We start from the raw sequence: 26,348 nt of genomic DNA, 5'->3' as shown, positions 1-26,348 counted from the left end.
TGCAGCCAAGGCAGAGCAAGGCATGTACCTCCTTGCTGCCCTCGCCAGTACCCAGGTGTATGAGCACGCCACAGGCACACAGCAGGTGCTGGGTGTGGATCAGGAAGAGCTGGAGGAGCTGCTCTGGTTCTTCCGCAGCGAAGACCGTAAGTCCCACTGGGGCTCTTGGGTTGAGAGCTGGAACAGAGGTGCACACTCTGTGGCTGTTCACCCTCCTGCATAGTCAAAGTGCCTGAAAGAATTACCTGAGGAGGTGATTTACCCCAGATATACAAACCCTCAGTCTCATCTCCAGAAGCAGCAGGCCATGAGCGAAGACAGTCACAAGGCTTTGCTGAGAGAGTCTCCTTCTCAAAGAGGGGTTCAGCCTTTTTCCAGGCATAACCTGGAGAGAGCAAAGGTCTGGATGATCAGTCATTTTGTCAGGGTGGAGGGAGCAGACTGACATGAACAGGTCAGGGCCCTGAGGATCAACCTCAGAGCCACAAAAATCAAGGGCAGGGCACTTGCTGCCATCCATGCTACACACCCCAGCCAGTGTTCGAAGGCAAAACCTCCCTGCTTAAGTGTGGCAGTGGCTAGAAAGGCTGCAGAGTGGAGGAGCATCCCTAGATGTGTTGGTGGGGGGATGTTGCAACTCACAACCTTGCTCCCACCTTCAGGCTCTGGGGCAGTGAGAAAAGCTGCTGTGATTGGTGTGAGGGAGAGAGAGCTGCAGATGGGGCGCTGTGAGTGGCAGGGTGCCGTTATCTAAGTCTCCTGCCCGGGGATGGGGAGTTGTCTGAGGTTACCCCCAAAAATGTGACCTGAATGCTCTACTCTGGGTGCTGAGCTGGATACCAGCACCTTTGCCCTCACTGTGCAGCCAAGCCGTGTCACTCTGAGCTTGGCTGTCCTCACACAACACTGGACTGGGCTCTGTGTGTGCTAACACTGCCTCTCTGTGCTTCTCTCAGCATCATCATGGAATTACTCCATCCTTGTGCTTTCTTCCGTGGCCATGATTCTGGGTCTTGTCCTCCTGACCATTAACATTGCACGGAACAGGTGAGTCAGGGAATCTGAGAGTGCTTGTGTGTGTGTGTGCCCTGAACCCCTCAGACAGACAGGTGTGTAGGTTTGGCAGAGCAGAGCAGCTGAGGCACAGGGCAGGAACAAGCACTGAGTGATGCGGAGAAGAACAAAGAACTAAGCCTTTGAACTGTACTTTGCTGTAAAACCTTCCCTGGCTTCCTGCTCTTCTTCTGTGTCCCTTGTAATAAGCCACTTCCCTTCTCCAGGCTCTGCATCCTCACTAGTAAAGCGCCTGCACCCTCTGCCCAGCCCAGTAGGGTTGTTGGGAGGGAAATGTGATGTAAGGTGCTCTCCCATAGGTACCAGGGTTCTGGGGCAGGAATCTGAGACCTTTCCTCACCTGTGTTCCCATGATGTTTCCGTGGGCCCCCTAGTCAGCTTGGGAGCCCAGGGTGGAAGATAATCAATCATTAATCAAGCACAGAGGCACAGCTGAGGAGCTGCAGTTGAGGAGCAACTCACTGTTTTGTACAGCAAGAAAAGTTACACCCAGGTCAGAACTTTCATCTTAAAAATGGGAGGAAAAGAGCTAATGCTCAAAATCTAATGCTCCAAGTCTGTCCTCCTCTCCTTTTAGTGATGGTTTGCTGGATGTCACTGCCTCACTCTGGGCAATGTGGTGCTGTGCTGTGTGTTCTGAGTGCAAACTCCTCATTTCTGTGTACTCTCTGTGTACTCAAACACTTCCGAGCACTTACATGATGCAGTGCACCTGGCTATGGTTTGCCCAAAAGCAGCTAATGTGTTCCTAGGGCCTGGGGATGTTACCAAGTAGACCCCTGCCCCTAGATGTGGGCTGGACTCACTGCTTCACCCCGTGTTTCATTTTGTGCCTTGCCTGCAGGAAAAGGAAGCTCCTCACATATCAAGAAGCAGCACAAATGACACAGCAGGCTGAGATGGAAGCCAAGCAAGCCCTGATGCCTGTGCAGCAGGAAAACAGCCCATCTGAGCTGGAGAAACAGGAACCAGTGCCCCAGGATCAGAGATCAGGAGATGTGGTGGTCCAGTGGAAGGACGGGACCGTTACGTCTCTGTACACGGACAGTCCTGAGCACGCCGTATAATGCAGCTGAAGCCAAACCATTCAGGCCCTGAGGAGTGAGTCAGAATGTCTCAGATCACAGTGATGGAAGTTTGAACAAGCAGGTTAGCCTGGGAAACAGATGAAAAAGCAAGGGGCAGACATGGCCCTGGATTTGAGGCCAAGCAGTGCCTCCCCCATTTCAGCTGCTGGCTGGCTGGTCCTTGCCCTCTGTGCACAGCTGCCTCCAGCCTTCTCTCTTGCACTAGCTTCGCCCCTTCCCTCAGATGCTGCCTCCCCTCACTGCAATTGAGTGGGAACTGAGCTGAGGCAGGAGGTGGGAGGTGAGAAGGGGGTGGCTTGCCGCGGGCAGCCAGGGAACACGCTGTCCTGTCCCAGCAGAACAGCCACACTGAAGCCGAGGCACTCCTCTTCTTTTCAGAAATCACCTTTATTAAAATATTTTCCAAAGTGGTTGACTGAAATCCCACAGTGAAGCTCTCTTTCCATCAGTAAGGTCATATATATACACATATATCTTTATCTGTACAAATGTACACCTGGATATTTGACTCTGCATCTCCAGGGAGAAGCAGAACGTTTAATCTGATAGAGCAAACGGAACCGAAGGCACAGCCCTTGGCATAGGTAGAGCCTGGTCTGCCTTAGGATTCACTTCACACCCTTCACTGGGTGCATGTAAAAGCCATGAAATAATTTAAGCCATTTTTGGAAGCATACCAGTCTTTTAAACACAGGCTTTGCAGAGCGTGTCCTTGGCAGTGGAGCATCTCTCCTTGGGAAGCCTTTGAAAAGGAGCACTGCAGTGTACAAATTGGGTTCAAACCCCAGCTGGTTTGGTACATTTCAGTGCATGGGAATCAATTTCAGGACACCTGAGGGTTTTAGCTGGCTGAATCAAAATCTGCACCTTCCTCATTTGGATTGAAAAAACAACAACAATTCTTTCTACTTATTGCTTGTTCAGGGGGCCCATGAGACAAAGGAGGTGGGTACCTCTGTGCTTGATTAACGATTATCCCCCTTCCTGGGCTCCCATTGCTGGGTGCCAGGCACCCAAGCTGACTGGGGGGGGATGGGTTCAGCTCTCACCCTTCCAGTGGTGCCTGCAGCTCCAGCTGCTCCAGGAACTGCCTAGATCCACGTGGAAAGCCAGGCTGGCCCCTGCTGGGTGTGAGCACAGCAGCAGGGGATAAGATCCAGGGCAAGGGCAGGCAGAGCAATGCCACAGCACATTCTGGGCTCTCAGCACCATGTCTCCTCATCAAATTGCCACTGCAGGCTTTACCCCAGTGCAGAGCTGGAGGCCACCATCCACCATGGTGCCTGCATGGTGGGCTCAGCCCCAGTGATAGGGGAACAGGGGTCTCTCCTCCTCCTCCACAGTCCACAGGGATATAACCTAAAATATCTTGAAGCCTTTCAGCAAGGTGAGTGTGGGAGCTTTCCTCTTGCTCTGAGCCCGTGAAGACTTGACAGTGACCAGCTTGGCCTGGGCCACCGAGGGCATCTCCTTGTAGTTGACAGTGGAGAGGGTGTTGAGGGTGCAGCTAGCCAAGCCCTGGCGGGTTGGCAGGGCCACCGTGGTGGCCAGCGGAGGGCAGGGCTGCTCCTCGGTGATGAAGAGCGGGCGGAGAGGCTGGCTCCGCTCCGCCTGGCGCCGTACCTCCCGCACGGCTTCGTGGAAGACCTGCTGCACCCCCGCGAAGTCCTGGCACGCCGACACCTCGTAGAAGAGGCAGCCGAACCTGCTCGCCAGCGACATCCCTTCAGCAGCAGGCACCTGCCTGGCGAGAGCAGAAGGAGAAGGTGCAACATCCCTCAGGGTGCTGCAACCACCCAAAAAGCAGAGCAAGGGGTACAGGAGGGGAGCACCCCACACCTCCTGCCCAGGGCAGCACCTGCTTGTCCTCCATCCTGGGACAAGCAGGAGACATTGTTCCAAAAGGGTTTTGCCTTTCCCGTTGTCATGGGCCGCATGGGTCCCTAGGAAATCCTGCAGCCTCCCGTGCTGGGTGAGCCTGGCAGGGACCAGGGTCAGGGACACCAGGGGCTGGAAACAATGGCATCGTGCTGGGAAGCAGGGAGGAGATGGGACAGGTCCTCACTATAGGAAGGAGGAGGCCTCCTGCCAGAATCCGTGCTGGGAGCATGGAGGATTTCAGCAATGCATGGTAGGGGGGGCAGGGGTTCAGCAGCGGATGTGACTCAAGGACCCGTGGGACCAATGCTCAGCACAGCCTCAGGGCGGCACAAAAGGCTAGAAAAACACATCGGGGACATCCAGTCCTGGCAGCAGGACGGGTGAGAATGGGCTCTAGGGACAGGGCACATCCAGAAGGGAGTGAGGAGCTGGAGTGGGCTCAAGCCCTGCCCGCTGCCTCATCACACAGCCCAAAAACATTCCACTGAAAATACCAACGGGCTCAAAATAAGCACATTCCCACCCCGGGCAGGAAAGCAGGAAGCTGGGATATGCGGGAGGACATGGCAAATACTGGTGGGGGTGGAAATAACCACAGGACAAATCAGCTGGAGGGATGGTGGGGATCCAGGAGCTCTTCTCCACCAGGAAAAGCTATCCTTGCTCCGCTCCATTACCTGTACTGCTGCATATCCAGCTTGTTGCCCAGCAGGAGCACAGGGCAGCGGCGCTGGCAGCCCCTTGCATGCAGGGCAAGGACCTCCAGGTATTGCTGGCAGCCCTCGAAGCTCTTCCTGTCATCGATGCTATAGACAACGAGGAAGGCGCTGGCCCAGCGCAGGTAACGCTCACAGTTCCCAGGGCCATCCTGGGGACAAGAGGAGCAGTTGAGCCACCATCCACCTTGCTGCAAGCCATGTCAAGCTGGGCCTTTGCCACTAGTGGTGCCCTGGTGCCTTACCTGGTCAGAGGTGTCCATCACTTTCATTAGCACAGGCTGCTGGTCCACCAGCTCCTCCGAGGTGTAGGTGTCCTCTGAAAGGAGAAGGGTGATTGTGAGGATGGGCTGAGGTGTTTCATCTTCTCCAAAGCCAAGCAAAGCCTTGGATGCTTGAGACACCATGGAAAAATCTCTGATGAGAAGCACCCTCCACCAATGCCTCCCACCTTGTTCCTTCCCAAGACAGCGTTATTTTGGGGGGCTGGCAGTGATGCCACTGGGCAAGCTCAGCTGGGAGCAGTTATTTCCCACCACATGCTACAAGCATGAGCTCCCACAGGAGAAAGAGAGAAGGGAGAAGAGCCCAGCTGGTCATCACTGCACCCAGGGATCACCCTTATCTAAATGCCATGACCTGTCGAGATAGAGCCAGCTAAGGGTTGGCGCTGGGGCTCTTTCCCAATAAATCAGGCAAAAGGAGCACCCGTTCCCTGGGAAGGAGGGCAGGCAGGGAGAGTTGCTGAGCTGCTCCCCTGGGAGAAAGATGTCTTCTCCCAGCTGGGTCCTAATGGATGCATTTTGGAAAGGTTTTGACATGGGAAGATTAAACCACATTCCCAAAAAAGAGCCAAGGAGGAAAAGATTTATCCTGCTTTCCTAAGAGCCACTGAGTTATTAGCGGCTGGAACTAGTTCCTGGAGGTGATCCATATCACCCTAATGTCCCTGATAAATCATTTACAGTTCCTCCCTGTGCCCTGGAGTCAGGCCCAGCAAAAGAGTTATTAATTACTCAGACTGAGTGGGGAAAAAAAATGCTCAAAACTGCTTGCAGCAAAGCACAGTCCCAAGTCCACCCACTTGCCCCCCGCCCCCCTGCCCTTCCCCTGCCCAGCACCCCCAGGAGCTCCCCAAGGACCCCCCCAGTACTTAATCTTTCAGTCTCTTTGGGGTGATGCAAGGAGCCAGCACTCCTCTGTGGGCCTTGCCCGTGGAGAGAGCATTGCTTTCACCTCTGACAGGCGGGTTTGGGTCAAATCCAGCCCTTCCGTTGTTTTTCTTGCAATTTTGGGTGGCTGCTGGTTTGTTGTTGTGGTTTGGTGTTTGTTTGTGTTTTTTTTTTTCCCTTTGAATGCCATGTTCGTGGGAAAAGTGGGAGGTGGAAAGGATGCTCTGTAGGAGATCATGGGGAACAACCCAGGAAAATCCCCCGCAGGGAAGGCACCTTACCGAGGTTGGGATCATACTCGCTTATGAACCTCTTGGTTAGAAACTTCACGGTCAGGGCTGTGGGAGGTGAAAGAGGTGGGTGAGATGAGTGTCCCCCCGCTGGCACCACCACCACCCCGCACCCCACCAACGCCTGGCATTGCTGTGGCATCTGAGCACCCATCTCACCTGACTTGCCGGCGCCTCGGCACCCCAGGATGGCCACGTTGCACTCGGTGAGAGGGCTCTGGGGCGGCCGCTCGCCGCCGGCTCGGGGTTTGCCAAACATCGAGGACATCCTCGGTCCTACAGGAGAGAGAGTGGGGGACGCGGGGCACCCGCTGCCATGTCCGATGAGGACCTCCTCGCTTCATGGAGTGCCTCAGCCTGGGGGGGCCCAGCAGCACCGGGGAGGGGGATCCGCTGCCTCCATCCGTATCTTGGAGCCAGGGTGGCCGGCATCACCATCCCAAGCAAAGATAGGGACCCCGCCTCAGCCCTCCCTTTGCACCCCAGAAAGAGAAGAGAAATGCAGTCTCCCACCTTCAAACCCGCTGCTGGAGAAGGCGTGTGGCCCGCCGCGGTCTGGGGCAGCAGCAGCCCCTCCGCCGCCGGGCTGCCGATGAATGAGACAGGCGGAGGCCAAGGCGGCCTCGGGCCCCAGCCAAACTCCTTGTAAGGAAACTGCTGCGCCAGCGCCGGGCTGGACACGCTGCCCGGACATCTCGGGGACATCACACATCGGTCCCCCGAGCTCCCGAGACTTGGAGCTGGGATTCCCCGGGCTGGGACCTACCACATCTCCAGCTTGGTAGCCACCTCACCTCGTACTTAAGTGCATCTCAGCACCTCACTGACCACCGCCAGCACCTCACCGTCTCCCCAGCACCTCACTGTGTCCTCAGCAAACAGAAGCCAGGTCCCGCTCCCCTGGCTGAGGCCGGTGCACTCATTGCACCTCCCGCGGCAGACGCGACTCCCGTGGTCGATGCTGCCTGCACAACCCCCTGCCCACCACTCGCTCGACTCCTTCTGTCTACCTTCTGCTGCTGCACAGAGCGGGAAAAAACCTTTTTTCCATCCGCGAGTGGGATCCCGAGGGACAGGGGCGCACGGGGAGTACTCACCGCTGCCCGCACCGAGCCATCAGCCGGCACCCAGCGGGCTCCGAGCCCGGGTAGGTGGCGGAGGCTGAAGTCAGCGTTGTCATGGCGATCGCAGACATTTGGGATGGGGCTCAGCGCCCGGGACCGCAGGATACAGCCCCCTGGGCTGGCCCCGAGGGGTGTCCATGGGAGGGGAGGGGGCACAGCTAGAGCTGGGGGTGGAGGCTGCTCTGCGGCCATGCCGCTGGGATTGTTGCCCCTTAATGCAGGCAGGATATTTTTAAACTCGCCCGAAATAGTCTGGGAGTCTGGAAGTCCCTGCAAGCCCCGGGGATGGAGAGGATGGGTAGCATGGGGAGCACTGGGAGGATGGAGATCACTCCCCTGAGGGAAACAGGGGAATGAGCCCTTTGACGACCCCTGGACCCCAGACCCCCCGGTTTTGGACATAGATCAAGGATGCTCTAAAGCCACTGGATAAATGTGGTGTTTTCAGCTGGGTACCCATAAACAACAAGGACAGTAACACAAGCACAAAGCTCTCACCTTCTCCTCTAAACTCAGATTTTGGGGGAGAACCTGCCAAGCACCCAGTTTGGGGCCACAATCCTGTCCTGCAGTGCCCCAGGAGCTCCTGGCTGCTGGGATGAGAGGCTAAGGAGATAAAAATTCACCTTCTACGGGGTGGGCTGCTTTGGGTTCCTGCATGAAAACTAAGCAGAAGCTGGAAGTAGTGATAGGGAAACTCAGAGAGCAGGTCCCCTGTTGCTGACTCCCCTAAGCACCCCAGGACAGCCAGGAAAAGCGGTGAATAGCCCACAACACAGTGATGTGCCACAACGAACACTTTTCTTCACTGACAGCTTCTACCTGAGTCACAGCAGGGTTGTCCCTGCCTGGAGCCAGGGGAGCCCTGCTGCTGGAGGGGACTCTTCTGGTGAGAAGCCACTTTATTTTCCTCACCACGGGATCCCAAATGAAGCACAGACTGGTTTGTGAGTCCTTGGATGGATGTTGCCCAAGTTGCTTGATGCCCGCAGAGGAGGGTCATAAAGGAAATGGCCCCACAGAGATCTCTCCTTGTCTGTGGCTGTGCTTGGCAGCGGGGTGGAGGGTAGCAAAGCCCCTTCCCTACAGCCAGGCTGGATGGCACCAAGATTCATTGAGGTCAGTTGCATCTCTGTGGCCATAAGTGGTTGGTTGGTTGTTTTTGGTTTTGTTTTTGGTTTTAAGGGGGAAAATAATAATAATGATGCAGCAATGTCCTCTTCCCAGCCCTGCAAAGGTGTTGCCCTCCCTGGGGTGGGGACCATCCCTTTAGAGCATCGCAAGGAGGGTACCTGAGAGCAAGGAGAGCAAACCTGAAGTGGCTGAGCATCCTCCTTGGGACAAGCCGTGACAGAGCTGCACACCATCACCATGCCCCATGCTGGCTGGTGACACCGGAGCCCTGCCCGTGCTTTGGGTGGGCAGCCGAGCCTGCCGGATGCCTTTGGAAGGCCCTGGTCACGAGCTCGGCTATCTTTAGCCAAAGGTATTTATGTTACACGGCAGCGGCGTGGCAGCCGCCAGGCACCACAGCAAAGGCATCAAAGGGCAGTGGAGGCAGGAGAGGCTGCACCGGGACACGGCATGGAGGGGCAGCAGGTGCTGACACCCACCCCCCGAGAGCTGCTGAGCCCCCCGGTAAGGGTGGCCCCAGAGGAAGAAGGTTCCCAGGCAGGGCCCCCGGAGCGGGTATGTATCTGGGTGGAGGAGCAGTCGTTCTGGGTGGAGAAGAGCATGCTGGTGGAGAGCAGTGAGTACTTCCGTGCCCTCTTCCGCTCGGGCATGAGGGAGAGCACGCAGCAGGAGATGGGGCTGGGGGAGCTGAGTGCAGCCGGGTTCCTCGCCATGCTGCAGGTGCTGGCAGGAGAGAGGCCCATCCTCGACAGTGAGGAGACCTTCCAGGCAGTCGAGTGTGCTGCCTTTCTGCAGGTGAAGCCCTTGTCCAAGTACCTGATCAACTCCATCAACTCTGACAATTGCATCCTGCTCTACCAAGCTGCTGCCATATTTGGTCTCCTGGACCTCTTCCACTCTGCTGCACTCTACATCAGAGACAGCTATGCTGAGCTGCAGGAGTACTTGGACTGCCTCTCCGATGACCTGCTGGCCTATGTGGAGACCCTCCTGCCCAGCACCTTTGTGGCAGTAGGAGCCCACACCCCCACCTTTGAATTCCTGGAGGACCTCTCCAGGACCATCTGCTACCTGGATGAGGACACCAATACGTGGAGGACCCTCTCCTGCCTGCCACTGAGCGCCAGCACGTTCCTAGCCGGCATGGCAACCATGGATAATAAGATCTACATTGTAGGTGGTGTCTACGGGGCCAGCAAGCAGGTTGTGGAGAGCAGCTTCTGCTACGATGCCAACACTAACACCTGGAGCGAGTTCCCCAGCCCTCACCAGCTGCGCTACGATGTCAGGCTGGTGGGCCACGAGGGCTACCTCTATGCCATCGGCGGGGAGTACGAGAAGATCTCGCTGAAGTCTGTGGAGAGGTACGATGTGGCCTCCAATACCTGGATGTTTGTCTCTGACCTGCCGCAGCCAAGCACGGCGGCGCCGTGTGCCCAAGCCATGGGGCAGATCTTCGTTTGCTTGTGGAAGCCACTCGACACCACTGTCATCTATGAGTACGAAACCCAGCGCGACGAGTGGCTGCCTGTCACCGAGCTCAAGCGGCACCAGAGCTACGGGCACTGCATGGTGGCTCACCGTGACAACCTCTATGTCATGCGCAACGGCCCCTCGGACGACTTCCTGCGCTGCGTTATCGACTGCTTCAGCCTGACGGCGCGGCAGTGGACGGCCCTGCCGGGGCAGTTCCTGAACAGCAAAGGAGCACTCTTCACTGCTGTCATCAGGGGTGACACCGTCTACACTGTCAACAAGATGCTGACGCTTCTTTACTCCGTGGAGGAGGAGACCTGGAGATTCAAGAAGGAGCGGGCAGGCTTCCCACGCAGCGGCTCGCTGCAGACCTTCCTCCTGCGGCTGCCAAGGCGTGACCACGACATCGCCACGTAGGTGGCCTCCCATCCCGCACTGGGATGTTCTCCTTGCAAGTGGCCTCAGCTCTGCATCTGCCGCTCCCCTAAGCTCCTCTCCTCGTCTATGGAGCCATGCTTATGTCCAGGGATGTGACATGTTTGACCTTGGAGATGACATTAGACCCTGGCAAAGGGAAAAGGGCTGCAGGCAGCTGCTGCCTGCCTCTCTCTGCCCTTCATGGGCTGTGTGCAAAGTCCTACCAGATGTGGGCTCATGAGCCAGCCACGTGCAAGGCTTGGTGCCTTCTGCAGAAGACAGACACTAGAGAGACACAAACATGGGTTTTATTCTGACTGCACTGTGAAGGTGTGCAGCATCCCACCTCCTCTCTGCTCTGACGGGAAATTGTTCATTCTAGCCTGGAATTAAAAGGAAAGCTATAAAAATCCTATGGGATTCATTACTTTTGGGTTTGGGCTGGCTTTTTCCTCCTCTCCTGAAGGAAAATCCCTCCTAACAGGGATCCATGTCAAGGCTCACTCCTGCCCACTGAATGCTTGTTCAGCTGCAACTCCAGAGCTGTATGTGGGCATGAGGTTCCCACGCAGCCCCTCACTCCCCGGGGAGGTCTCCATGGCTGCTCTTGGCTGCAGTGGAGTTCTGGGAGGAGGAGGAGAGGAGATTGGGGGACGGGGGGTGGGGGTGGTGAAGGAAAGCATCTCCTGGGCATTGAGTACTTAATGCACTGAGGAGGTTCTGGAACCTGGGAACCATCTGTCATGTCCCCAAGTTTCTCCTCCAGGCTTGCCTGCCAAGCCTCAGCACAGACCCAACGGACTGGCAACTGCTTGCACTTATCAGAGGCTCATTTGAGCCAAGACAAGGTCTTTTTAGGACATAGCAAACCTTGGAAATACAGAGGGTTCAAGCATGGAAGGGAGAACATGCTATCATTGCACGGTGATTCCAGGCTTGCAGAGGTCTTCTCCATCAGCAGAGCTCCATGTCCAGATGAGCTGTTCTTACGAGATACCACCCATGGTATGGAAGGTTGGTAGCCCTCAACACCAACTCTGAGGATGGTTGGAGAACACAGAGCTCCCCTTTGCAACAGCAGCACTACTGGGAGACCCATGGGGACTAGAACAGCACCAGACTATGGCTCAGCAGGTTCCCATCCATGGGGCAGGCTCTGGGCTGCCTGTGCCGGCCTGGCTGAGACGGAGTGGAAGAGAATACTGACTGGGATGCCTCAAATGCCTCTGCTGTTGGCCCTCGCCAAGTTCCCAGTGTTTTCAAAACAGTTCCTACAGTTGAGAAAAAGCCTCACACAACACAACCACAAACCAAAACAAACAAGAAAGCCTCAGCTTGTGTCCACATCAAGACTAAAACTCCTTTGATACACCTTGTCCCCATTTGCTCTCTACCACTGGGCCAGGGCACCACCTTGCTGTTCCCCACCAGGGATGGGGACAGCAAGTAGTGGAGGTGCAGGTCTGATGGCAGCATGGGGGAGACCAAGGACACACTGGTGGACCTCACTCAGCACTACACCATGCTCCAGCATTAGCTGAGTGGCATTACTATGATCTGGAGTACCATTAGGAGAGAGCCCATTAAGTCAAATCCTTCCCTTCCTAGACAAAGCCAGTGAACATTTCCCACTGTCTGCTCCTACTGAAGGCAGCACATGGAAGCATGCTGCTTTGAAACCACTTTAAGTTGAACAAACAACTTAAATCCTCCATTAGAAGAAAGTTAAAATAATTTTGTTACAAAAATATTTCTGAGGGGTTCCTGTGGGTAAGTTGGGACAGCTGAACTTGGCAGGCTCTCCCCTTCCATCCATCTCTGACACCACCAAGAGATACAACATCTCCCCCCACCTTCACTTGCTGATTTTTTTTTGACAGTTCGTGGTCTTAACAAAGATAATTTGCCAACAAAGGTTTTAAGCTTTTGGGGGGAAAAGCAGCAGGCACTGCTGAGTGTGGCATGGTTGCTCCCAAGAGGAGTTTCATGTTGCATCCATCAACCCAAACCCACATATGGAAAGCAACATGAAGTAATTTTAGGTGCACAGGGTGAAACAAAGACACAGCTCTTACCTCTGCAAGCAGGGGGAAGAGATGACCAGCCAGGACCAAACAGATCTCTGCTGAGAGCGAGAGGCTGCTGAGCTTTGGCACAGTAAGTGGGCAGAGTGCTGCAAAGGTGCTTTGCTCCGCCAGCATTTAGCCCTCAGCGCTGGGATCGCCGGCACCAGCACAGCACCGCGATCTTCCCCCTGCAATCTGCACGGTGTTCACCCCGCCAAGGATCACAGCAATCCATCTAATCACAGTTTAACCTCTTGTGAGTTTCTTTTTTAAGGTGACATCATCTTGGCAAGGACAGACGTAACCAAAAGCTGCCTGGAGAATGGACTTGCCTTATAAGGGCTGTATCAAAAATAAAAGCTTGTATAACCAAGGGAAAGCAGGAGGAGAAACAGGGCTCAAGTGTCTCCCTTGGCTGTACAAGGTGCCTCGTTTTCCTTGTCAGTAAAGAGCAGTGTAGAGCATCCTTGGGTATGGACAAGTCCCCCATAACCAAGTATCCTTGGTATCCAGGTGAGGATAAAGGCAGCCATGGAAGGTTGTGCCCTCTTGATGGGGTTTCTTACCTGCCCAGAGACACTGGGACACGGTGTTCTAAACTTAGGTCAAAAGGTAGGAGGTATTTGAAAGCTGTGTGGATGTGGTGCTTTGGGCCATGCTTTAATGTTTTAGCAGTAGTGGTGGGATTGTGAGCTCCAGACAAGAGGCTGGATGTGATGATCTCAAAGGTCTCTTCCAACCCTGACAGTTTTGTGATTCTAAGTATGGTGGATAGGAGATCATTTGGGAGGATACAATAGGAAGATGGAACTAATGGAGGATTTTCTTTGCTGTGTTGTGCCAGCTGGCATTTTCACAGGAAAAGAGACAAAGGCATTTCAGAAGAACCTCTCCAACCATCTTTACTCAAAGCAAGTACATCTGTGTCTCATTCACAGCAAACTAACATTCTTTTATGTAAAAACACTGCCCACTGCTCCACCACCAAGCCAAGAGACATCCCATAATGTGACCTGAAGCTCCCATTCTCTGCCCTCCAGTTATACACAAAGAATTCCTCTGGGCACCCAGAATTTCCTGATCCTGACATTCATGCTTAAGTTCCTCTGGAGCCACTGTCTCCACAGTTTAGGGAAGAGTCCCCTGGATAGTCCTGATTTGGGCAGAGCACAAGGGACAGCCAAGCTGTTCTCTGTCTCTCTGTTGATGGAATTCCCTGAACATAAATCCTCACACTGGATAAACCTTGTGTATTTCCAGAGCAAGGGCAGCCTGATTTCTTTCCTTACCTTCAGTGAATTGTGCATTTTTCTCCAGTTTCTGGTTTAAAAGGGGAAGCTAATGTGGTCAGACTGGATTTCAGTTACAATGCTCATCCCTGACTAAGTCGTCAGAGACTCCTCCCAAGCAAGGACCAACAAATGTTTCTGCAGGAGCCTTCAGTTTTGACAACAATCTCTGCTGCTGATTTATATGATCTCTTAAGAATCCACATTTGATTGTAGTTGAAAACATGACACTCATCACCCAGATGGAGGGAAAAAATGGTGGTTTGAGGTCTGCAAAACCTAAGCTGAAGGTAGTTTGGGTCTTACTGCCTCTAATCTAAACAGCTGAGATACAGTGGGTGGAGATGTGTGGGTGGAGATGAACACTCTAAGCCTTTGCCTTAGAACAGTGACAAATCTGCTTATGATGGATGTCCATAAAGCGAGATGAGACACCAAGCTGGTGCTGTGTGCCTGCTGAGCTCTGCTGCTTCTACTGGGGATGGAACAGCAGAAGGGTAAACAGGTGCCAACCCACCCAAATCCTTCAGTTGTCCAGTCTGGAGAGGGGAAGCTGTGACTGGGGTCCAGGATGCTGCTCACTGGGCTTTCATCACGAGCTCTTCCAGTGCCTTCTCCCTCTGATTCCCACAAAGCAGAAGGACTTCTTTGATTTCATTTTGCTGGAAGCCCATATCATTAAACTGAGCTAACAAACGCAAGAACTCAGCTGCCTGGAGGAAGAAGAGGGGAAAAAAGGGATGTTATCCTGGGGTTTAAGGATGGATTTATCATGGAGTCACAGCAGAAAGAGCGCTGGGTGCTGAGGCTGCAGCCAGAGGATCTGTCTGGGTTGTATTACAGCTGAAGGGCACTCGACAACAGGGTGAGGACACACACACACCACTGACAGCATTTAAATGTGAGCCTTTGCAGCAGCTTCTCACATGAGCAATGTTTAATAAAGGCAGCCTCGAGCTTCACTTATTTCCTATGAAGCTGAAGCTCCTTTGCATGTGTTTGCCTGTGTTATAAAGAGACCATGGAAAGGCAGTGAGTTCAAGCTGGAATTAATTTGTCCTGTTCCCCCCTTGCCCGTGCTGGGCCCCAGCACCACAACAACTCCCAGAGCTGTGTCCTCAGTAAACAACCCCCTGCCTGAAACCAAGACCCAGGCACTCTCCTGTTGTTGCAGCCCTAAGGACTGGTGAGCCCAGCAATTCTGTGTGCCATCAGCCCAAATTTCAAGCATTCCTACCCCCCAGGCTCTTTGTTCCCTCTAGGGAGTGACTGATGATGGAGACCAAAACCTAGTGTGCCACCAGGGCTCTTCCCCCTGGGATGCGAACACAAACTGGGGGAGCCAGGAGGGAGGTAGCGAGTGCAGGTTCTGGTGGCCTTGGGTGGGGGATTCCCCGTGCAGGGCCTGGGCAAGCATGGTGCCTGCAGGCACCAAGGATGGATGGAGCGACAGAGTCGTGTCCTTCCCCAAAAGGGTCCTTACAGTGACTCTGCCCTGGGGTCTGCTGCAAGTGTGGGCTCGCTGCTAGCAGGGCAGTGGGTCTGACATGCTGGGTGGGGTGGTGGAGGCAGAGGGGAGCGTGCAGGCTGCTGGAAAAGCGAGCTGGAGGAAGCAGCACAAAAGGCCAGGCTGTGCTGCCCTGCTCTGACCTTTTTCTCTGAGTACTGGAACATTTCCATGGCCTCCTCCACCTGCCCTTCTTCATAGCCTTGCTTCAGCAGCCGGTCACAGGCACCCAGGTAACTCAGGATCTGCAGAAGACAACCAGGGTTAATCCAACCTTCACAGACATGGGGAATGAGTGCATTCACCTTCCAGGGACACACTCATGGCGAGGACCAGGGTCACTGCTGTCCCGCTGTTTCCAGTCTGATGTTCAGCCAGAGCAATCTGTTTGTCAGCAGGACTCCCACCAGAAGACAACATCTTGGTCCCCCACGCCCTCCCAGGATGGGAACGGGAACAAGGCGTAGGGGGGACAAGGAGCACACCAAACATCTGAACCATCTGAGATCCAAAGCGATGGCTTCCAGGTTGTGGGGTGAAGCAGAGGCTGTCCTGGTGAGATGTCTACTCTCAGCTCACCCAGCCTCCCTTTGATGTGCTGGGGTTCAGGCAGCTGTGGGTTTGCTGCAGGGTCTGAGCACAGACCCCCCCCAGGGGAGACCCGTGTGCTGTCATTACTGAACGTAAACAGTTATTTTTGGCTCCCCTCATTGTTCTTGGAGTGCTGACAGCACTATTCCCAGTGGTATCTTCTAAATACCACGAGAAGCTTTCGCTGTCCAAAAACATATGGGAGAGACAATAATAAATGAGCTATACAATAGCTAGGGGAATAAAAGCATCCCATGGGTCTCCCCACAGCCATGCTGTCCTCATCCAAGAAGCAGCTGATTCATATCTCCCCCGATCTACCAGTGCACAGACCTCCACCCTCCCCAGCACCACTGTGGCCAAGAAGGAGGATTCAGTAAAAGACCATAAAACCTGAAAAAGCCCCAAAAGTCCCTCAGGCGTTGAGCTGATCTATTTTGGCTGAAGAGCAGAGTAAGGATTTGGAGAAATGTCAGCCTGAAGGAGCAGCTCATCGACTCAAAAATGAGACAGTCACTCATCACAGGCACTGGGAACCTGTGTTTATTCTCCTTGTTAGGCTACTAACTAAAATCACAGCAACATTTAGGCTGGAAAAGACCTTCAAGGTCAAGTCCAACCATTAACCCTGCTCCCTACCAAGTCCACCACTATGCCACATCCCAAGGCACCACACCAACATGGCTTTTAAACATATGCAAGGACACTGACTCAACCACTTCCCTGGGCAGCCTGTTCCAGTGCCTGACAACACTTCCAGTGAGAACATTTTTCCTAAGGAAAACTTTTCTGGACATTATCTCCTAAAATCCCTGGATCACTGCTGAGTTTTCTTGCCCTGCTGCCACTCACTGTGCCCACAGCAGAACGCAGACAGACCTGGCAACCTGTTCCAGCCCAGCATGAAATCTGGGTTATTGTCAGCTCTGTGATTTGTATCATTAAATTAATAATATATACCCTCAAGATTAAACAAAATCAGGCTTTTAAATACCTTGAGCTGCTAACCCTCTTGGGTCTGGAATCAGCACCACCACTCACTGGGGAGGAGGAGGTGCCAGTGCCCTCTTCAAGTTCATTTTCCTTTTGCAGTTTTCAAGGAGAGTCTTTAGAATACTTGGACATGAAGTTCCTCCAGTGCAGGCATCCCTGGAGAACTCAGCTTTATCTACTACCTGACCAACCCTCATAATGAACTCCTTGTGTGGAAGAGCCCTTCAAGCCCGGTAGATCAGTAACCTGCTGGTTTATCTCATCCTCTCATTTGCTGCTACGTGAAGAAATGTGGCCTTTCACATCAGAGACAAACCTGTGCAGTGATGTAAAGGAAATCCCTCCTCCTCTGGTGAGTTTCCTCTTCCACCTCCCTCTGTTACCAGCAGAAAGGCCCTTCCCCATGAGGCCCTCACTTCAAGCGCTCCAACAGCTGACAGCTTAAGAAGAGCAAAGCCTTACCAACATGCAGTTCACTAAGCCACCTGGACATGGCTCTGTGGGTCAACAATGCATCTTTGGATGATCAATGATCACTGACCAAAATGCAACAATGCCTTTTTTTGTTTGGCCACGACATTCTAGATGATGAACCCCCAGTGTGTTGGGGCAATTAACCCTGCTTGAGCCTTTTAGAGAGGCTCTTCTGCCAAAAGGGAGACAGCATCACCTCCTTAAGGCAGCAGCCTTGCCTTCTCCACCAGAGTGGGCTCTGCCAGTTTGACTTGACACTGCAAAGAAACTGAGCAATTTTTGGCTCCCAGCTGGTACTACAATCAATCTTGACGGCTGAAGCTGTCATCATCACACACTGAAGCCCTGCCTAACACCAGCAAGCAACAAAGAGTGCCCACAGCTCTTGTTTTTAACTTGAGGTGAAACATTTTCCAGGAAGGTTTAGCCTAATTTGGTAGTTTTGTACTTGTAGGAGACACATGAAAGGCTATGCCTTATGTTTTGTCTTGGCTGCATTGGGCACAAATGGGGAAGATGGGAACTGCTGGTAAAGAAGGCAAAGGATAGAAGGCAAGCCTTGTATTTTGGTGCATCCATCACCTCTCCAAGAGGAAGGGAGTCTGTGTTTACCCAGAAGGGAGCAGACTGCACCCATTTCCATCCTTAAGATGTGCTGCTCCCTCAGACTGAAAGAGCAGCTGCTACAGGACACCCTTGCACACAAAGGACGTGGGCTGGGCTCTGCCCATCTCCCTCTGCTGAGATGAAACTTTTACGAAATGAAGAACCAAAGCTTCTCTTCCCACCTTGGCCTGTAGTGAGCTTGCCTGAAGCACCAGCAAGGGTCTGGGGAGGCTGGTCCAGCTGGGGTGATTCAGGAGGGAACCAGAAGCTGCAGGATGACTCAGCTGCAGAGCAGCTTTGTGTGCCGACCAGACAGGGAAGAGCAGGCCCACGCAGCACAGGCAGTTCCCCAGGGAGCACAGGAAGGAGACAGGCACCCAACAGTGGCTGCTCAGTGCTGTGCCTGCTCACACCTCTGCCCAGGGTCTGCTCCTGCCCCCTGGCACAACAGCCCAGTGGACATCCCTCTTGCTAACCTCTTCTCTCTCTGCAAGACCTACTTAGATAATTTAACCCTATTAAACCCTCCAGTGGGATGGGCAGGTCTAGCCCCAAGCTTGCCGAACCGTAGCCAGCAGCATCCTTCATGGCACGAATACTCTCAGCCCACCTGGACCACAAAATACCTGTCTGGATAAGCAGAGACCTCGGGCATCAGGATGCAGCACAGCAGGCTGCAATATAATCAGCAGCCAGGGAGAGGAAGAGGTTGTATGCTCATTTTTAATAAATTCCAGGTCTTACAGGATCAGAGAATCATTAAGGTTGGAGAAGCCCTCCGAGATCATCACATTCAACCATTCTCTTACTCTACCAAGTCTGGTGCAAAACCATGTCCCTCAGCACCATATCTCTCTGTCCTTTAAACACCTCCAGGGATGAGGATTCAACCACCTCTCTGGGGAGCCTGTTCCAGTGTTTAAGAACCCTTTCAGTGAAGAAATTTCTTCTAATATCCAACCTAAACCTCCCCTGGTGCAACTTGATGCCATTTCCTCTTGTCCTATCACTCGTCCCTTGGGAGAAGAGACCAACACCACCTGGCTCCAATTTCCTTTCAAGGAGTTGTAGAGAGCAAGGTGTCCCCTCAGCCTCCTTTCCTCCAGGCTAAACAATCCCAGTTTCCTCACAAGATCCGTTTTCCAGAACATTATAGAGGGTTCCTCAGGAAAAGAGCCATGGGAGCCAGCTGCAAAGCCTGCATGGAGTCCTTAGTTGTTTCAACACGAGGAGCTTGTGTCTGGGAGAGAGCCCAAACAAATCCCCGAGGTATTGGTACAGTCCTGCTCTGACAGGATGAGCCATGGCAATAATCATATGAATCTAAGAGCTGGGAAAAAATGATGTGTAAGAAGTTTCCATATAGGGGGGCAAAATTTGTACTTCAAAAGGCCAGCAAGCTCCAGACAGCGATCGCAGTGATAACACTGCCCAGCTGCCACGGCTCGCTGAAAGCCTGAGGGCAGCTCACTGCTGTCTTATTGCAGCACAACTGCAAACATCTGATCTCATGCAAAAGCCTGACAGCTGAGGTCTGATACCAAAGAGGCCATCAGAAGGCCACCCCAAGCAAGGCAGCCATCTTTTTCTCAATGAATATCCCAGAAGCCCAGCATGCTGTGGGATTGGAAGGGACCTCTGGAGATCATGTAGTCCAACCTCCCTGCTAAAGCAGGGCCACCCACAGTGGCTTGCCCAGAATCACAATGTCAAGGTGGTTTTGGAAAGTCTCTGGAGAAGGAGACTCCACAACCTCTCTGGGCAGCCTGCTCCAGAGTTCCAACACCCTCACAGCAAAGAAATTTCTGCTCATCTTCAGATGGAACCTCCTAGGTTTCACTTAGTGCCCATTGCTCCTTGTCTTGCTCCTGGGCACCACTGAAAAGACTCTAGTCCCACCCTCTTGACACCCATCCTTTAGCTATTGATCAGCATTGAGAAGATCCCCCTCAGACTGCTCTTCTCCACACTAAACAGCCCCAGGTCTCAACCTCTCACTGCCACAGAGATGCTCCAGTCCCCTCAGCATCTCCATAACCCCCTGCTGGACTCTCATGAGCAGTTCCTTCCCTCTTTTGAACTGGGAAACCCAGAACTGGACATGGTACTCCAGATGTGGCCTCAGCACGACAGAGTTGAGGGGAATAGCTTGACCTGCTGGTCACACTCTTGATGCACCCCTGGACACCATTGGCCTTCTTGGCCACAAGGGCACATTGATCAATTTTCTTCCCCAAAACCTTTCTGTGACACCACGTCAGCTCCACCAACCTGGCTTAAGCTTTGCCTTCCAGTCTTCTGGAGGGTGAGGATGGCTTTGCGGGTGGGGTAGCCCAAGGCTATAACAGGCTCGATGAGGTCTCTCTCCTCCTGGCTCAGCGCCGAGAGCAGATCAGCTGCGGAGTCCGGCTGGGATCGGTGGGAACTGAGAGGTCGTGTAGGCGCCGAGGCAGGAGGGAGGCAGGCGTAGGGGCTGAGGGACTGCAAGAGAAAAAACAGCAGATGGTCTTCTTGCTCCAGCTCATGAAAGGATGTGAAACAAGCCAGGCTGAGGCAAAGCTTTCAAATGCCTGCAGTTACCTTGCTCCCTCCAGAAGAGGAAAGTTCCCATAGATAGAACAAAACCCCTTTGGGCATCAAGGGAGACTGGACTTAATTAAATCCAGGCTCAGCTATAGCTGGAGATCAGAGAAAACAGCGGTCAGGAAGGTTCATGGAGCAAAGCAAGCAAAAGCAGCTTCCTTTCCCTGGGAATGCCAGTCACCTCTCCAGCAACAAATGCCACGCTTGTCCTTGACCTGCCAAGCACAAGGCAGCACTGCCCAAGAGAGGCAATGCAGCAACCCAGGCAGATGGGTGCTCCCCTCACGCCCTGTTTCTGCCTGTGATGTTTAGCAGATGGTTTAAGCTTCTGTTACAAAGCCATCTCCAGGAATGAGCCAGTACATGGATGTGCTTGCTTAGGGTTGAGGCTTTAGCATTCAGCACGGTGCATGTGCATCAGTAGCCAAGCAGGGTGGGTGAGGCACAAATACATGTGGACAATTGATCTTCCTTAATTACCTGATGTCTAATGAAACTACATCTAAATAACCCAGCCTTTCACTTGTCCAATGGTTTTAACTTCAGTGCACATGGTGCAGTTGAGAATTCAAGTGACAAAGCAATATTTACTCCATCACACCACTCACTCAACGCTTTCTGGTTCTAATAGCACCACAAAATCTGAAGTTTCCTACTTTTAGGAAAGGACAGCCAGCCACTGCCACAGACAGGGAGGCCAGTACTGCAAGAGGAGTCAGGTGAAGTGGCCTTTCCCATCTATAAAAGAGTGAAGGAGGGCAGTGAGCATGGGGACAGGTAATGAGGGAGACCCAGGACAGAGAGGACACACAAACAGCCCAGTTTTGTCTCCTTTCAAGCCCCAGCTTCTCTCTTGGGACTGCCAAGAGGAGCAGCTGTGATGGCTGTAAGGGGCATTTCCCCACAAACCCTGGTTACATCTGTTAGAAGGGCAAATGGAGAGGAAAGAGGCAAAAACCTCCTTTCACTGTGCTTTTGAAAGTGTTCAGATTGAAAATCAAGGAAGATGCCTTCCTTGTTGGGAAAAGCAGATGTTTTGTTTAGGACAGAGCAAGTAATGTCCACCCAGAAAGCGTGCCCCTGGCCCCTGGCAAGAAAACCCCTTTCTTCACTTCTTATGAACACTGATCAGCAGGTTCTCACGGGTTCAGTGCTCCCAAAGCCCCATTTTGGTTCCATCTTGCTGGCCAGACTGCAGCAAGCTGGACTGATCTGATGCCCTTCACCTCCCTCCTGCCTCAGCCACAAGCAAAGGGCAACCAGAAGGAAACATCTCACCGGCACCGTGGGTTTGTGCCGTTTGATGGGGGGCATCGGCACGGCTGGGGCTGGAGGAGCTGGCACCTGGGTGCCCAGGTGGGATTCGGCCGGGGCTGGCCCATACTTGATGCTGCATCTGGTGCAGGAGCATGGCGGCAGTGGCCGCGGCACCGGGAGCTCTCTGCTCTCTGTGGCAGCTCTGTTCAAAGGATGCACCAAAGCAGCCAGCTTCCTCCTGGCTGCTTCCAGCTCGTTCTTCATGTTGTTAAATATCACCATGGATCTCCTCTGCTTGCTCGGGTCTGGGCTGGCTGCGTTGCGGTCACTGTTCTCTGGTGAGGGCTCCAGCAAGCCAGGTGATGTCTTTGGTCGGTTCAGGTAAAAGCAGGGACGCGGAGGCACGCTTCTCCCAATGCTTCTCCTCCTGGAACCCTTTTCATCCTTGTCACTCTCTTCCCAGGAGGTCGAGGAGTACTCATCGTCCTCTGAGTACTCATCCTCCTCAGAGCACCAGGTCTCACTCTCGGTGTCGGACAAGGCAGCTCTGCCCTTGGTGTGCCCATAGCCGTCGTGGGCAGCGCTCAGGCTGATGCTGCGCCGCACCGGCCCATCCCGTGCTCTCCCGCCATAGGTGTCAGCAGGATCCACCAGCAGCAGCCAGCATGGTGGAGCTGTGGGGACAACTTCAGAGGTGACTCGATGCAGAGAGGTTTGCTGCTGAGAGGCCACCTCAACCCAGTAAAGCACTTTTCTTTCCAGCGAGAAGTCGTGCTGCGGGAGAGTGAGAAGAAGCTGGTGAGGGCAGGTGAAACTGGATGGAGCGAACCATGCACTTCATGAGGACATCTCAAGGGCTGCACCTTCCCATATTGGGTCCTGTTTCCCTGTGGGCACAGGGCTGTAGGATTGGGCGGTGCCAGCCTCATGCCTCTAGGGAATCTATTTTGAGTTGTATCACCAGATCTTTTGAGAGGCATTTTATGCTCAGAGGAGGTTTTGTGTCAGTTTGGCTGCTGTGAAAGGGGACAAGGAGCACTTGGCAGTGATACCTTAGGCATGAAGGCTCAGGAGCCACCAAGGGGGGAGATGCCACCTTGGGCAGAGGCAGGGCCAGCTGTGGGCATCTCCAGTGGCGCCAGAAGCTCAGTTGGTCCCAGACCAGAGTCGTCATTTCCACATAGTCTGGCTTAAAATATAAGCATGTTTAAGACTGAAATCTGAGGGTTTTCCTGGAACAAACAAGCCTTACTCGACCCAGAGCTCTCCAAACAAGGTCTCCTCTGGACAGGCAGGCAAGTACATTCACAGCCCAGGAATGCTGTTTTTACTGCTCCCTGCCACTTGTCAGCCATGGGCCCAAAGCAGCCTCCCCAAGGAAAGCAGCACCACGTGCCTCAAGAAGGGTTAGCCCAGACCACCAGCACGATCACTTAGCCTTGTCAGGGAGCACCAGTGAGAAGCACAGAGCTGGGGGCTTTTCAGGATAGGACAGGGTGCTGGAACACCTCAGCTGGTCCATGGGGATGCAAACCATCACCTGCCTTTACACAGATGGCAAACCCCATCTGCATTAAAAATTCCTTCTGGGAATTACAATTTGCTTTAGAGAACTCACTTACCATGACCACCACGGCAACTCTTTGTGTTAAATACTCATGTGTTAAATACTCATGTGTTAAATAGCTCATGGATTTGGGATGTGTCGTTTTGGGGAGAGATGAGGAAAGCTGAACTAGTGAAAAGCCAGAAGTGGTGTTTGCTGCTGGTTCACCATCACCAGGAGCAAGCAGAGGCTGTTGGGGATGCCCCAGATCACTTTCCCCGCCGTGAAGTGCACTGACCCCATCTACGGGTGAGCCTATTTAAGGCTAAATACACAACATGGTTCTGAAACCATCTTGGACTGGAGCTGTGCTAGCACCAACCAGAAACCCCAAAAATCAAATCCATGCCTTCAGTGTAACTGTACAGGAGAAGGCTTCCTACCCCTTCTAGAGCACAGAGAGCTCCTTCAAATCACTATGCTGGCATTTAAAATCAGAGACAAAACTGTTGCAGCAATAGGAATAAGCTCAAAAGCAGTTTGAGACTGAGCAATGTGGAAGACCACTAAGGGCTACAGGATGATTTTTATCATGGAATCAGAGAATAGAACCATAAAATCGTTTTGGTTGGAAAAGACCTTTGAGATCATCAAGTCCAACCATTACCTAACACTACCAAGCCTGGTGCTAAACCATGTCCCTCAGCACCACATCTCTGCATTGTTTAAACACCTCCAGGGATGGGGATTCAACCACCTTCTTGGGGAGCCTGTTCCAGTCTTAGAGAACCCCTTCAGTGAAGAAGTTTCTTCTAATGTCCAACCTAAACCTTCCCTGGTGCAAGGTGAGGCCATTTCCTCTCATCCTAACACTTGTTACCAGGGAGAAGAGACCAACCCCCACCTCACTACAATCTCCTTTTTATATATGTGTGTGTATATACATATACACACACACACACATCTACGTATCTGATGCCAGCACAGGTAGCACTGCCTGCTTACATCTATTTTAGATTAACAAATATCATTAGTAAATCAGATGGTGATGATTCCAGAGTAGAACAATCCCAGAGCAGAGCTTGAAGTTTCCCTTCCTATCCCAGAACCACCCAACCCTCCTTCTTGGGTGGGATTAACAAAAACCATCCTTGAAACAAACCCTTCCTCACTCTTACCCACCATAAATCATCCTCACCTCCTCCCTCTCTGGCAAACCAGGCAATTAAAAGGAGCTCCATTAGAAGGAGAAGTTTCCTTTCCCTTCTTTCACAAGAAAAGGCAGCATACACCCTTGACATCATCTCTCCAGAAGTGCATCTGGATGCAGAGACAAGCAGAGCGTGCTCACCATGGTGCTCATGAGGATGTCAGTGCAGTCGTGGAGCTCAATGGCAGGGGCTGTGATGAGAGTGGTTTCTCCCCCCATGTCCCCGCCGAGGCAGCTGGTTGTGCGGAAGGGAACTTCATCCAGGTAGCTCATTGCTGCTGCCTGAGTTCTTGCTGCTGGAGGGAAGAATGAAGCAGAACTGTAAAAGGCAAGACTGGCACCTCTGAAGCTGAGTGGAAGGAGAGAAAGATGACCTATTTCAAGAGACACCAGTAGAAGGAATAAAGCCCTTAGAGATGCTGCCAGCTGAGTAAGAACCATGGTATGCAATGTCCAGTTTTGCATACTTTTAGTGGCTGATACCAGCAAGATTTGTCTGAACTAACCTTTGCTATTCTGAACTTGAGCCAGCAGGACCTCACCAAGCTTACAGATTCATTTGGAAGAGATCTGGAGCATTTTTCTCTTCCATTTCCTCTTTGTGCATGCCCCACTGCTCCCATCCCTCCTCCTGCCTCTCCCTGTGCTGCCCATCACACACTCTCTTTCCCAAGCCTGGGAAAGATGGAGCACTTTTTCCAGTTACAGAGGCAGAAACAGAATCCAAGGATGACACCTCACAGGTGTTCTCTGTGAGCTCAGAGAGCACCCACAGTCACAGAGCTCATGAATGCAGACACACATTGCTAAGTTGTCAGAGCTGAGGCTAGGACATCCCCTCCAGCTCCACAGCAGCTTCCTGAGAGCCAAACAAGGAACTGGTGCATCAGGTAAACACTGGTGTTAGAGGGGTGCTGAAAGAGACAATTTAAGGCCAGATAAGCTTCTAAGAACCATCTATTTACAGAATCACAGAATCCCAGCACAGTGTGGGGTGGAAGGGACCTATGGGGATCCATCTAGTCCAAGCATTACTTGGGGTTTTGTGACCAAAGTGCACTAGCCAGAACTTGGTCTTGTGAAATACTCAGTGTGACATCCCTGAGCCAGTTATCTTTTTTCCTTTAGAATGAAATGGTTCCTAGGGCAATGAGGATAAACACTCCACAGAAAGAGAACACGCAGACAGATGTATCCAGGGAAGATCAAGCTCCCTGTTCAACACAAACTCCTGGTCTATAATAGGAAACAGCATTCAAGGTTGTTTCTTATGTCAGCAAAGGACTAACAAACTGCTCCCAGCCCACAGACAGAGTAACAGGCACCATTGCCCAGCTCAGCTCAGCTGCTCTGACGAGTATCACACGTTGTGGCGTGGCTGCTTACGCCAGCAGCCTGTAATCCCCAGACTGCAGAGCCCCTAACCGGCTTTCAGCTCCCGCACGTGTCCTGCAGCCAACACGCCACGCAAGGCAACGTGTTGGGGGCCTGCTCAGAGCCAGGCCATCTGCTCCCCAGCCTAAGAGGGCTCAGCCTAAGTTACAGCCCACGTCAATGCTGACAAAGACAGAGCATGAAAATATGTGTAAGCGAGCCCGCCTTCCCCAGCTCTCTCTAGCTCCTGGCAAGAGACGGTCGGACCCTCCTCACAGGTTATGCTGTAAATCAGCACTTCCTAAAGAGCTGGGTGGTACCAAGAAGAACATCTTGATGTTTATCATCTGCAACAGCTTTACTTGGTTTGAAATTCATAGATTCATGAAATGGTTTGGGTTGGAAGGGACCCTAAAGATCATCTAGTTCCACCCCCACCTCCATGGGCAGTGACACCTTCCACTAGACAGGTTGCTCAAG

At 52.9% G+C, this 26,348-nt stretch overlaps 4 protein-coding genes across 4 annotated transcripts; 2 read left to right on the top strand and 2 right to left on the bottom strand.

Moving 5' to 3' along the window:
• The first annotated feature begins 924 nt into the window (after window positions 1-924).
• Window positions 925-2,527, top strand: LOC104303333 (solute carrier family 51 subunit beta). The gene is made up of 2 exons (XM_009903949.2): window positions 925-1,047; window positions 1,919-2,527. The coding sequence occupies exons 1-2, from the start codon at window positions 1,001-1,003 to the stop codon at window positions 2,139-2,141; spliced, it is 270 nt and encodes an 89-aa protein (XP_009902251.2). The 5' UTR covers window positions 925-1,000; the 3' UTR covers window positions 2,142-2,527.
• Window positions 2,528-2,530: 3 nt separating this feature from the next.
• RASL12 (RAS like family 12) lies at window positions 2,531-7,641 on the bottom strand. The gene is made up of 6 exons (XM_009903885.2): window positions 6,735-7,641; window positions 6,381-6,497; window positions 6,213-6,269; window positions 5,005-5,078; window positions 4,721-4,911; window positions 2,531-3,906 (listed from the first exon to the last, which is right to left on the bottom strand). The coding sequence occupies exons 1-6, from the start codon at window positions 6,931-6,933 to the stop codon at window positions 3,522-3,524; spliced, it is 1,023 nt and encodes a 340-aa protein (XP_009902187.2). The 5' UTR covers window positions 6,934-7,641; the 3' UTR covers window positions 2,531-3,521.
• A 1,110-nt stretch (window positions 7,642-8,751) lies between these two features.
• KBTBD13 (kelch repeat and BTB domain containing 13) lies at window positions 8,752-10,812 on the top strand. Its single transcript, XM_009903950.2, has one exon. It carries the CDS (start codon window positions 8,930-8,932, stop codon window positions 10,370-10,372), a length of 1,443 nt encoding a protein of 480 aa, XP_009902252.1. The 5' UTR covers window positions 8,752-8,929; the 3' UTR covers window positions 10,373-10,812.
• Window positions 10,813-13,272: 2,460 nt separating this feature from the next.
• Window positions 13,273-26,277, bottom strand: UBAP1L (ubiquitin associated protein 1 like). Its single transcript, XM_009903887.2, has 5 exons — window positions 24,636-26,277; window positions 21,760-22,512; window positions 20,170-20,379; window positions 15,378-15,479; window positions 13,273-14,440 (listed from the first exon to the last, which is right to left on the bottom strand). Exons 1-5 carry the CDS (start codon window positions 24,957-24,959, stop codon window positions 14,306-14,308), a joined length of 1,524 nt encoding a protein of 507 aa, XP_009902189.2. The 5' UTR covers window positions 24,960-26,277; the 3' UTR covers window positions 13,273-14,305.
• Between the last annotated feature and the right edge of the window lie 71 nt (window positions 26,278-26,348).

The sequence above is a fragment of the Dryobates pubescens genome, chromosome 17 (genome assembly GCF_014839835.1).
Source record: "Dryobates pubescens isolate bDryPub1 chromosome 17, bDryPub1.pri, whole genome shotgun sequence".
Taxonomy (NCBI): domain Eukaryota; kingdom Metazoa; phylum Chordata; class Aves; order Piciformes; family Picidae; genus Dryobates; species Dryobates pubescens.
This window is presented reverse-complemented; position numbering and strand designations above follow the sequence as displayed.

Bases quoted from the DNA above. Each gene is read 5' to 3' on its own strand.
- LOC104303333 (XM_009903949.2), top strand. From the start codon at position 1,001: ATGATTCTGGGTCTTGTCCTCCTGACCATTAACATTGCACGGAACAG. The intron at 1,048-1,918 runs GTGAGTCAGGGA...CCTTGCCTGCAG, and splicing joins ATTAACATTGCACGGAACAG to GAAAAGGAAGCTCCTCACAT.
- RASL12 (XM_009903885.2), bottom strand. From the start codon at position 6,933: ATGTGTGATGTCCCCGAGATGTCCGGGCAGCGTGTCCAGCCCGGCGCT. The intron at 4,912-5,004 runs GTAAGGCACCAG...TCTTGTCCCCAG, and splicing joins TGATGGACACCTCTGACCAG to GATGGCCCTGGGAACTGTGA. The intron at 3,907-4,720 runs GTAATGGAGCGG...TGCTCTCGCCAG, and splicing joins CTGGATATGCAGCAGTACAG to GCAGGTGCCTGCTGCTGAAG.
- KBTBD13 (XM_009903950.2), top strand. From the start codon at position 8,930: ATGGAGGGGCAGCAGGTGCTGACACCCACCCCCCGAGAGCTGCTGAGC.
- UBAP1L (XM_009903887.2), bottom strand. From the start codon at position 24,959: ATGCAAAACTGGACATTGCATACCATGGTTCTTACTCAGCTGGCAGCA. The intron at 20,380-21,759 runs GTGAGATGTTTC...TTTCTCTTGCAG, and splicing joins GGCACAAACCCACGGTGCCG to TCCCTCAGCCCCTACGCCTG. The intron at 14,441-15,377 runs GTCAGAGCAGGG...TTCTTCCTCCAG, and splicing joins TCCAGTACTCAGAGAAAAAG to GCAGCTGAGTTCTTGCGTTT.